The following is an 11,147-nucleotide window of genomic DNA, read 5'->3' as shown; positions in this document are numbered from 1 at the left end:
GCCCAAGGACAGTTATAAGCAGAAATACTGTTTCTAGTCACTTCAGAGAAGCCTGGCCATGTAGAATTAGGAGGATTGTCCTTTTCCCACAGGATTACCTTCTAGCCTCTTTTCTGGCACAATCCTGCCTCCTGAAAGCCCAGTCCTCTAAAGAACAGACTGGTGAGGGAAAAGAAAAACCCTGCGCCACCCTCACAGCCCTGTGATGAGACAACTTCTACTACAGGCTAGAGGCTCTCAGAATAAGGTCCTTTGGTATGGGCAATGTCCTCCGAGCCCTAAACCACCCTACAGAACAAGTTAAGTGAATCATCTCTGTACTATGGGATAGCCACTTGGATGCTGCCTCGTGGACTGTAGAGATGCTTGAGTCCTAAGTCCGGATCACAGTGCAGTCTCTTGGAGGATGAAGGTGGGGCTGGTGCCCTGGTGGGTTGAGCCTTCCTCTGGCACTGCCAGGGCCTCCTTTTCTTGGCTGCCCCACAGCACACCATTACTCATCTTCTCTGGAAACAGACAGGTGTCCATAGGGAGGTCCTGGAGAACACGTAAGACTAATGAGAGTGTGGGCTGGAATGAATATGAGGCAAAGGCATGGTGAGGGAACTAACACAGACAAGGAAGAGAGACTCTGCTGGGATCCCTCTAGATGGAAAATCAGGACAGCCAGAGGGAGGGGGTGAGCAAGGGGAGGGGAGAGAAAGGGAGGACCACAGCACAAGGCAGAGGGAGAGCAAGGCTGTGGGATGGAGATGGGGGTGGTCGGCACTCTACGCTCCTCTCTGGGCCTCAGAGCCTTCTCCTGCCAAGCCAGAGCTCCCTGTGGAAGAAGCTGGGGCAGCTGCATGTGTCCATGTTCAGGGAAGAAATGAAAGAGGGGTTGGGGAGAAGGAAGGAAACTGGAATGTGAGGTAGCAGTTTGTGGAGAATGGGTAGGAGAAGGTAACATGGCAACACAGGTACTACCTGGCTATAGCTTTTGCAGGGAAGTCGCTCCTGGCAGGACAAGGGCAGGAGAGCAAGCAGCTTTGGTAACACAGGGTAAATGGTCCGAGGGTTCAGGGTCCGGCCTCGCATGCCTCCTAAAGGCAAAGGTACTTCTGAGTCTCCTATAGGATGGCACTCCATACCCAGCAAGCCTTCTGTCCTCCAGGGCTCCAGAGTTCCCACGCCCCCAGCCTACCTCTTAGATCTCAGCCAATAATCTTCACTGACACAGACACTCAAGCTAGAAGGTGAGGGTCTCCCCCAGACTTCAGGTTCCCTGAACCCTCCCTCAGCCCCTCATTGGTTCTCTGGGCCCCCATCCCACACCCCTCACCAGTGAGTAGACTGACAGTCAGGCCCACCACAATGACTGTGGTAGAGTTGTGGGCACTGTACCACAAGTAGGACAGGGAATAGAGCCGCTGTAGCCCTGTGGGCCTAGGGGAGCAGAAAGGTGAAGACAATTAGCAATTCAGGAGCAGGCATTCCTCAGGTACCCCACTCCCTTCACCTACAGGGGCCTAACAATCAGCATGTCTCTGAGATTTCTAGTAGCCCATCCCTTGACCAAGCTCCTGGGCAACCCCTCAGAAATGACAATCTTCCTACAAAGTGAACCCACTCACTTAGAGAAGGTGGTCAAGGGCATCAGTGTGGTGACAGTGACAGTGGTCAGATTGCTGGGCAGGGAGAAACTGGATCCATTTGTGGGAGAGGGTGCCACGCCGTAGCCCATGCTGGTCACTATGCTCCCAATGCCGATCCAGAAGGCCATGATGAGTCCAGCCAACAGGCCCACGATGGCTCCCTGACCAGAGACATGTCACAACGTCAGTCTTCAGTTGTCCCCAACTCCCTACCATCAAGCCTTCACACCAGTGCCCAGCACTCATGATGAGAGCCCCACCAAGCCAATCCCCTGGTCTACTCCTTAAGACCACTGAGTTGGATGGGTCACTCACAGGGGGGTTGGCACAAGGAAAAAACATCCCAAGGCAGAAGAGTCCAAGCAGCGGCCCCCCGACCATGCCAAAGATGCTGATTGCTGCCTGGGGAGAAAAAACAGATTCAGAGACTCCTAGCCCATTGAAAGACAGCCTAGCCACCTACCACTGCTGCAGAGATCTGTCTGTCCGTCTATCTGGAGCAATCAGAACTCAGGATTCCAAAGGGCAGGAACAGTTAATGGCATGATTCTCCTCTTAAGTGCCTGAGCTGAGACTATCCAGGAATGACACTGGGGCATTTGGCTGCTTGGAAGTCTATCCATAGCAGTAAGTGGTCCATCACAGGAGAACTTCTGACACCTGTCCCCTATCTTTGGCCTCAAAAGAGCTTTCTCAACTGCCTATTTCACACCATTCCTTTCCTCTCCTAACTGCTTTCTTCCCTCCAGAGTCATTACCTGCAGCACAGGTCCCATTTGGGAGGAAATATAGGCCATTCCCAGACAAATCAGTCCATAGCCAAAGGCTAGGGGAAAAGGAGAAGGGAAGAAACAAGATGTGAATTTACACAATAAAAAAGGGGGGGAAAAAAAGTAGAGCAACACTCCTTCCCCAACCAAACCACCAGCTGATGCCCCTGGAAGCAGAAGGTGTATGCCCTGGCTCTGGGTCCCTCCCACCCTGTCCCCACCCTTATGTGACTCAGATGTCTGTAGGAAATACTCTGAGATGTAAACAAGTATGGAGTGAAGGTTGTGTGCTTCGTCAGATAAGTGCTGAACCCAGTACAAAGCAGAGACTTTAAAAAAGACCAAAGCCAGTAGTCGTGAAGTGTCAGATAGTAACCCAAGATCCTTAGGAAGAATAAGACTGAAGAGAGGAAAAAGTATAATCTCACCAAGGCTTTTGGAAAGCCTGGTGGCCTGGGCTTCAGACAACTCAGGGAACCAGGGTCGAATCAGATCTTCCATCGTAACAGTTGCCAATGAATTAAAAGCTGACGATATGGTGCTGGAAAGGAAGAAGAAAATGATAAACTGTTCTGACTGTGGCAGCTGAGAAAGGTGAGACTAGAAAGAAACTCTAGTTTCTTTTCAGGGATTAGCAACCTAAAGGTGAGAGAGATGGCATGTGCAGCAACAAAAACCATCTTCAGTTGACAGATGAGGCTACCTGAGAGAAGCCCTCGAAGGCAAGGCCACTTGTTCTGCCTATGGGTATAATATTTGCTTAAGTACATCAATTCTAGATAACGTAAAAGAAGCATCCCTAACCAAAAAGGGGGCATTCTCCTGGGAGAGGCTGGTGCTCTGTCCCTCACAGATGAGCTGTTCCTTGTCATCCTCCGATGGGATGGGCACAGTGAGACACACAGAGGGAGCCCCTCCTCCACCCGTCTCCCTGTACCAAGCAGGAGGAAGTTTCTCAAGTCTGAGGGAAATGGTTAATGGGGTACCTGAGGGAGCCACTGAAGAGGCAGGCAACAAAGAGCCCAGGCAGGCCCGGCAGGCCTTTCAGGAGATCCATCACAAAGTACAGGACAAACTACAAGCAGAGCAGAAGTGCACAGCATTCCTGAGAGTGGATCCCTTCCCAGGGCAAGACGCTATGGTGATGGTACACCAGGAAGGAATGTCAGCCACTGAGGCATCTCTGCTGATCCCAGTCAGCCCACAGGAAGTGGAAAGAAAATGGACTCTGGGAGAGAACAAGGCACTTCACATCCACATTCCAGCTCAGCCCCACTAGTAGTATGGCTTGAGCATGCTGGTTACCTCAACGAGTCCACTTTCTCCCCAGTGAAATGAGGCTGCTGGAAGACTAGATGATACCAGATGTGTGAGAACTCCCAGCAGAGCTGGTTCATAGTGAACAATCAGTAAATGTAGGTCCCCTCCCCCAGGAAAGTAAGCACTGTAATTAGGTGATGCTGGGGCTGGGATCCTCACCTGCTAGATTCCTAGAATCTCAGAATAGAAAAGACTTTAGAACCATCTCTTGCCTAAGGCAGGAATCCTTTTTAGACATTCCCCTTGGGGCCCAGACTGGCCCTTCATGGGCATAGGAAGGGACCTGGGCAGCTTTCTCACCTGGTCAGGGGCTGCTTGGGTCTGCTTGGTGCTCATGGGATACTCCTGGTAATAGGCAAACATAACTAGGCCAATGAGGCAGCCCATGCAGAGGACCACCTGCTGGCAGGGAAACACCGCATAGCAGGAGCTGCAGGAGAGGCCAGTGCCAAAGGGAGAAGCAGGGTGAGCAGACAGTCCCAGGCACTTCCAGAAAGGGAAACCATGTGCTGAATGAATGGATGTGAGTGTGTATCCCGCCCCCATCCCAACCACCTTAAGGAACCAGGCTATCCTTCCCCTGCCTTCCTGTCCCTGCACTCACAGTACAGCAGCCTTTTCTGTGCGGGAGCTGAGGTACCGCTGCACCTGGGCCTGGTTCACTCCATACAAGGAGAGCATCATGAAGACACCCCCAAAGGCCAGGGTCCAGAAGGTGTGCCGCACAAAAGGGTCTGGATCCAGCCTGTAACACATGCCACCCGGGCACTGTACTGTGCTGTCAGATGCAGACCCAGCCCTCCCTGTCCCCTGGCAACAGAAGCAGAGCCGAGCCACTGGGGCTAGGGACAAGGGAGCTGCTGAGGGGCTCCAGAGCAGGGAGACTCCAGAGACATTGCAGTGAGTTGGAGTCAACAGTTCCATTTCTCCAGTCCACAGCCCTACCCTGGGTAATCAACACATCCTGACTCTCCCTAAGCACCAGTCTGGCATCTAGGGCCACAATCCCTGCTGCAGTGCCAGCTTCTTGCCCATCTCAGTGTCCTACTTGAGGCTCCCATAGCTTGTCCTCTGCTTACTACAGCCCTGATGTCCGCTCTCAGGCACTGCAGACCCCACTCAGAAAAGGGGTGTACTTACTGAATCCCAGAGATGAGGCCATGATGGGAAGCCACCTCCCACACACGGCCTAAGCCGCCCACCTTAGCCGAGCCCACGATGATAACCGCCAGCTGCCCTAGGAACATGACCAATGTCTGGAACACATCTGTCCAGATGACAGCCTTCAGCCCACCCTATAGAGAAAAGATAGCACAGCTGCCCAAATGTCTTCTAAACCACCTACTAGTGAGGACATCAAATTTTACTAGTAAAGATAGCATGATGCTTTCTGGGGGTAGAACTGCTAAAACCGTGGTGAAACCATTCCCTCCCAAACCCTACTTATCCAACAATATAACCTCAACCCAAATACCTTTTCATGCCATCTTATCTCCCACTATGTGTTATCCCCAACTCATCTCCTATGTCTCATCTCATCCCACCCCTCAAAATTCATCCTGTTTTCTCACTCTCCTTCTTATCTCATTTCTTCTTCTTCCTTCTCCTCCCATCTCTCCTTATTTCAGTTCATTTCTTCCTGTCCCCTAGGGATGACTAAACTTACCAGAGCAGTATAGACAGCACAGACAACGCCTAGGGTGAGCACTGACAGCCACAGATCAAAACCCGTCACTGTAAGCAAGTAAGAGTCATATTCATATCTCTGGAAGAGAATTTCCCAGTGGGGAATGCAGCAAAGCTCTGAAGACATTGGTCATTAAAGATGAAATAAATCATTCACCACAATGGAAAAAATATCTGCAGAGCTCAACTAAACTGTATTGATTAACCAATTCAAATAAGGCAGGGTAATATTTGATTAGCTTCCAAGTGCAGTGAACTAAGACTGCTTCCACTTCTGGCAGGGACTAGTCCAAGGGCCCAGGCAGTGAGGTAACTCCCTGGCTAAGGCCAGATTCTTTCCTGTACTCTCTCCTACCTGTCTCTCCTAAAGGAGTTTTCCCAGCCCAACATGGCTGGAAGCCAGGGGTGGTGACTCCTCACCTGCATTGAGGGCCAATGATGGAGCATAGAGCACAACCCCCATGTAGATCACCTGTTTAGTGTAAAAAGAAAATGTGAGGGTAGAGATGAGGGTGGGAAGAGAGAAAAGACAGACCTTAGTTCCAACATCCCAATGGCTTCCCCTCATCTAAGCTCACGCTCCTCTCCCTTTATCTGCTCCCCAACTTAGGTTTGCCGTCACCAGTGTCTTTGTGCTAGGATGGGACAGATGCAGCAGGATGTATCTGGGAGCTTTAGTGACAGTGACCCCCAGTTAAGAATTCCAACACTGCCAGTCTGAAAGCAGGGAAGTCTCCAACTGCCTCAGCATGCCTAAGTCCAGGTCGCCCTACCATGTCTCTGGATTAATTTTTATTCTCCTTCCACTTACCATTTGAAAGATGAAGGTCACAGTTCCACAAACCCGTACTGCTTTATTGAATCGGAGCTCCAAGTACTGGGCAAGAGCATGTAGGGGGGGAAAAAAAAGTGCTTCTTCCCACCCTGCACTCATAATTGACACACAACTTCACTGAAGAAGTCCAGGAACATGAAGGAATTTCCAATTTCTAATCACTCCAGGCCTCACTCGCCGTAACACCCCCACCCCAACCTCGCCCAGAAAGAACTTATAGACACAAAATGTGCTTACTGAGACTCAGGCTCCAGATCCATCATATGCACCCTGTTCCTACTCTCCACCCCCAACCCTGTGGCCCCACATGCTCCTACCTTCCTCCCCACTCACCTCATAGGCACTGGTGAGATGCAGGCGGTAGAAGACAGGGATGAAGATGTGGGCAGGGATCAGCAGCCCCAGGAAATAGGAGCAGCCCAGAAACCAATACTGGGTCCCAAATCGGTAGATTTCGGATGGCACACCCAGGATAGCCACAGCTGACTGGAAGGTGGCCAGCAGGGACAGTGCCACAGGAAAGCATCCCATCTTGCGGTCCGCCATGAGCAGCTGGCCGATGGTATGGCGGCCCCAGCCACGAAAAGCATGGTAGAGCCCAATGGCTAGGGAGAGAGCCAGCAGCAAGGCAAACACCACGTAATCCACAAAGGAGAAGGTAGATGTGAGCACTGCTGTACCCGAGGTTGGGAGGAAAGGAACTGAGGTGCTCTCTGTCACATTCATATCCACAATGTGTCCCTGACCTGTGGCCAATGGCTGCTCATGGGCTCTAAGCTGTCACTTGGCTGGGCAGTGTCAGGCAGTAGCTGCAACTTGGCATCCAGCCAGTCTCACAGTCTTCTTCCTCTACGGAATGACATTGTCCAGGGTTAGCTGCAAAGGAATCAGCTCCTAGTCAGGCCTGTCTTGCCTGCATGGCCACCCATACTTGGCCTTGTGCCCCACACCCACCAGATTTTGATTGTTAGTGGTGGCCCTTCAAAGTCTGTAAGTCCTGGTATGGGTGTGGTAGGAGAAGATAGCAATGGGGAAGCAGAAGAGTGAGACAATAACTTGGCCAAGACCTTGGGTGTGCAGAATTGTAAAACTTCTCAGGTTTCCACCCAAGCAATGAAAGAAAAATCAACTCAGAAGAATTTCCAGCCCCCACCTGCAGGCATAGACCCAGTTACTACAACTCACTAAGCCAAGAGCCCAGCCTGGCGCCATAGCCCAACAGGGGAAAAGAAATGGAGACTAACATCAACGTGGCCTCCTATCTCCCCTGACATCATCCCCTACCTCCCATCATCCTGTATCACCCCTCCTAATAGCACCTCTTCTCAGCACTGATCACCAGTGGAACTGTCTCCATGGCAGCCCCAAATGCCATTTCCCAGGCCAACCCTTCCATGCTCCTCAACATTTTCTCGAACACCACTAGGTAAGCCCTGCTACCCACCTCTCAGCCCCTCTGTTACACCATAGTCAACAGCAGATTCAGGAAGAGTACGTGGGTTCAAAAGTGAGATGCAAGGCAGAGCAACCTGCTGGAGCCAGTTCAGAGTTCAGAATTAGGATTACAGGGCCACTTTGGCAAGGAGCAAATCAGCCCGGGAGAGTGGTCCTATCTTGCTCTAAGCAAACACCTACTTAGAGAGGCAATCCCTGTTCTGAAGCAGAGCTGCCTGGTGGAGCTGTGTCTAAAGCTGGGCAGAGGCTCAGGGGCTGGCTCAGTAACTGGCTGAGGTGAGACTGGGGAACTGGAAGAGGGACGAAGCTCAATACCTCCTTGTATTGGCCCCTTAAAAACTAATCCCTATGATCCAAATGGTCCTACCATAGCAGCTAGGACCCCACAGGCCCCAAACCCAGCTCAGCTCTAGAGGGTCCAGAATGGACAGAAGGGAGCTTGCTTTCAGCAGCATTCCTAAAAGGATTAGGCTTTTGCCATAAGTCACACTTGGCTGTGTGCTGGAGTTGGAAAAGGAAGAGCTGAAGGAAATCAGGAAAGTTGCTTTCTGACTCCTGCAAAAGATATACTCAAGCTCAAAGAACACATCACGAACCTCAAAAAAACAAGGACAGAATCATTGTATTTCAAGACTTAAAGGATTCTTCAGTGATCACTATTACAACCCCCTCATTTTAAAGACAAATAAACTGAGTTTCAATTGTAGTCAGTGTCATGAAACAAAATATGTATGAACTGTTATATGGAAAATGAATTTGCTCTGTAAACTTTCATAAAAATTAAAGAAAGAAAGAAACTGAGTCCCAGACAATTCAAGTAATCTTTCTAAAAACACAGCCAGTGATTGTCAGAGGCTAAATCAGAACTCAGGCCTAAAGATTCCCCATCCATTCTGTTTTCCATTTATACCACGTTGTCTTTAGAAGCAATCCCCAGGGATACTTATTGGTATGGAGGAAAAAATATCAGAGAACGCCACATATTTAGGCACTCTAATACAATAACAATTAACATTTTTAAACACCTGCTATGTAACCCAGCAATGTGCTAAGTGTCTTGTAAGCAATAATATTCATAAACAAAGAAGTAATTATAGCATTTTCAAAACACTATGAATCAGGTCAAGCACTTTTCACAAACACTCTAATTCTCACAAGGAAACTGAGGTTTAGAGAGGTTAAATAACTTGATCAAGATTACAAAGCATGGTACAAAACAAAGAAAAAAAAACAAAGTGATGTCTGCACTTACCAGAGATTCTGTCCTCACTACTCCCAGACCAAAGGCAGCAACAGTGTTCACTGTAGTCAGTCATTCATGGAACAGAGTTCAACTAATCTAGAGAATACTTGAGCTCTTGCCCATAGCCCCAGAGGCAAAAGATCAACTTAGCTCTCTTCCACCTCTCCCATACTGTGTCTTCCGCCAGATGCTGTCTGACTGGCAAGATATTGCCTCACACAGACCAAACCTGAATTCTCAACCTCCTAAGGGCCATGAATAGAGGAAATAAAAGCTGGCAATTCTTGGAATCACATAATCAGCAGAGTCACAGATACCAGTCCCCCAGAACAATATTCCCAAAAGGTGACTCTGGTTTAACATAAAGACACCCTGCACCTTTAAACAATGCAACATTCTGAGTTGTCTCACTCCTCTTTGGCAAATTTTTACCAGTATGAGAGAGGTGATGAGAACTACTGAAGAGTAAGAGGGCCTATGTCTGCTGTGTGCAAATAAGGGTTAGTGGCATGGATGGGTAGGTAGTTAGTAAAAACAACAAAGGTCCTAGCACATCACAGACTAGGAGTACAAAATGCCCAGAAATGGAGACTCTACAACTGATCAGGCAAAGTGGTGGGACTTTCTGATAGAATTTATTTAAATAAGGTACAAGAAGCCTTCTGGAGAGCCAGGAAAGTAAGGAAAAGCCTGATCCAGTAACAAAGCCTTCATTAGTCATAATTCTAAGAACAAGGCAGTGAGTGGCTTTCTAAAAACACTAACTCAAACCCCACAACTTGTGTTTTTCTGAGAGAATGAGAATCAAAATAAGGGCTAGTTTGTTTCACTAAAACGATAATACACCAGGGCACAAACAGCAGGCTGTGGGGGGATCCCTTTTACTTACTTACTTCCTTACACACACACACACACACACACACACACGGAAGAGAATCTTTCTCTTCTCCTTCCTTCCCAACCCCTCACCTTAGTTCCACTTTGCACTGGATTGCTTTGACTCCTACAAAGGGCAAAGGGTCATGGAAGGTCCAATTGTCCTCTGAAGGAAAAAAGTTTCCTTCAAAATGTCTCTGTGCCTAGAATTCCTCAAGTTCTGAAAGGCTTTAAAGGCCTTAATTAAAATACTAATATACTATGAATGCTTCAGAAATAGCCTTCGAGGAGATGCCAGACATCTGGAGGTATAAGGAAGAGACCAGAGATACTGAAGGAAGACGACCTGGCTGCTCAAGGTGCGCCTTTAGTTAGCTCTGATAAGCTTTCAAGTGGTCCGAAATAAACCAACAGTCATTATCTCCGGGATAGGTGCGACCCCAGAACATCCTTACCTCCGTGGCTCAGCCAGGGCTAAGAAGGTCCTCTCATTCTTCTTGGTACCACCATCGCTCACTTTTTCTGGGAAGGAAAAGGCAGGTAAGTAGCTATAGGTAAGCATGTATTCGGCCCGCACCTCCTCCTGTCAGGGCTTCGGGACCCTGCGCGGTCCCAGGACTGAGATGAAAGGGACTGGGTGCCCAGAGCGTCCTCAGGCACCTCTCTTCCTGCCTGGATTTTCCCTTCGTTCCTCGCTCCTCCATCACTCTTACTCTCTCTCCTGGCCTCCCTCCTTCCCTCCAAGCGCCGGGTACCGAAACAACCACCTTGCCGCCAAGTCCCTCAGACCTTCCCGAGCCCCCACGCACAGTCCGGCTGGCTCCGCCCCTTCTCTCCCGCCGCCGGACACCCGCCCCGCCGCTGCTCTCCGGAGTTTTTAAGCACTGGCCCGCTCTCGTGCAACCCACCTGCCAGGTCTCCACACATGGGTCCGGCAGCCGCGGGAGAACTAGGCCTGCAGCACGCGCGCCAGGTGACATCGGGCCCCGCCCCCCCGTACCCCTCAGCCGCCATGTTTACTAAGGGCGGATAGAGTGGCTCTGAGCCTCTGCGGAGACGCAACTTCGGCGTCCAGGGAGGGGATTTCCGCAAGGCTGAGGGAGCCTGTAGTGGAGTCAGAAGAGCCGAGCGGCAAGCGGGAGAGGGAGAAAGAGAAAGGGCCGACCAGTCTTGCCCAGGACGAGGACTGGGAACGCACGGAGAAGCTAGCGAGCTTCCTCCGGCTGTTAAGAGTCCCCAGCCCTCTAAGGGCCGTCTAGGCTACGCCCCCAGGCGAGGAGTGACGCTCCGGGGGCGGAGCTTTCACGCGCAGCTGGGAAGGACGAAGG

General features: G+C 50.3%; 1 protein-coding gene across 1 annotated transcript; it reads right to left on the bottom strand.

The window, feature by feature from the left end:
- Positions 1 to 384: 384 nt before the first annotated feature.
- On the bottom strand, positions 385 to 6,971 carry SLC5A6 (solute carrier family 5 member 6). The gene is made up of 15 exons (XM_007938857.1): positions 6,579 to 6,971; positions 6,222 to 6,287; positions 5,831 to 5,882; positions 5,391 to 5,458; positions 4,865 to 5,019; positions 4,329 to 4,469; positions 4,025 to 4,154; positions 3,391 to 3,479; positions 2,833 to 2,945; positions 2,393 to 2,460; positions 1,950 to 2,036; positions 1,614 to 1,795; positions 1,322 to 1,425; positions 967 to 1,082; positions 385 to 537 (listed from the first exon to the last, which is right to left on the bottom strand). Exons 1-15 carry the CDS (start codon positions 6,969 to 6,971, stop codon positions 385 to 387), a joined length of 1,917 nt encoding a protein of 638 aa, XP_007937048.1.
- Between the last annotated feature and the right edge of the window lie 4,176 nt (positions 6,972 to 11,147).

Source organism: Orycteropus afer, unplaced genomic scaffold, assembly GCF_000298275.1.
Source record: "Orycteropus afer afer isolate SDZICR_OR568_19922 unplaced genomic scaffold, OryAfe1.0 scaffold00054, whole genome shotgun sequence".
NCBI lineage: Eukaryota > Metazoa > Chordata > Mammalia > Tubulidentata > Orycteropodidae > Orycteropus > Orycteropus afer.
This window is presented reverse-complemented; position numbering and strand designations above follow the sequence as displayed.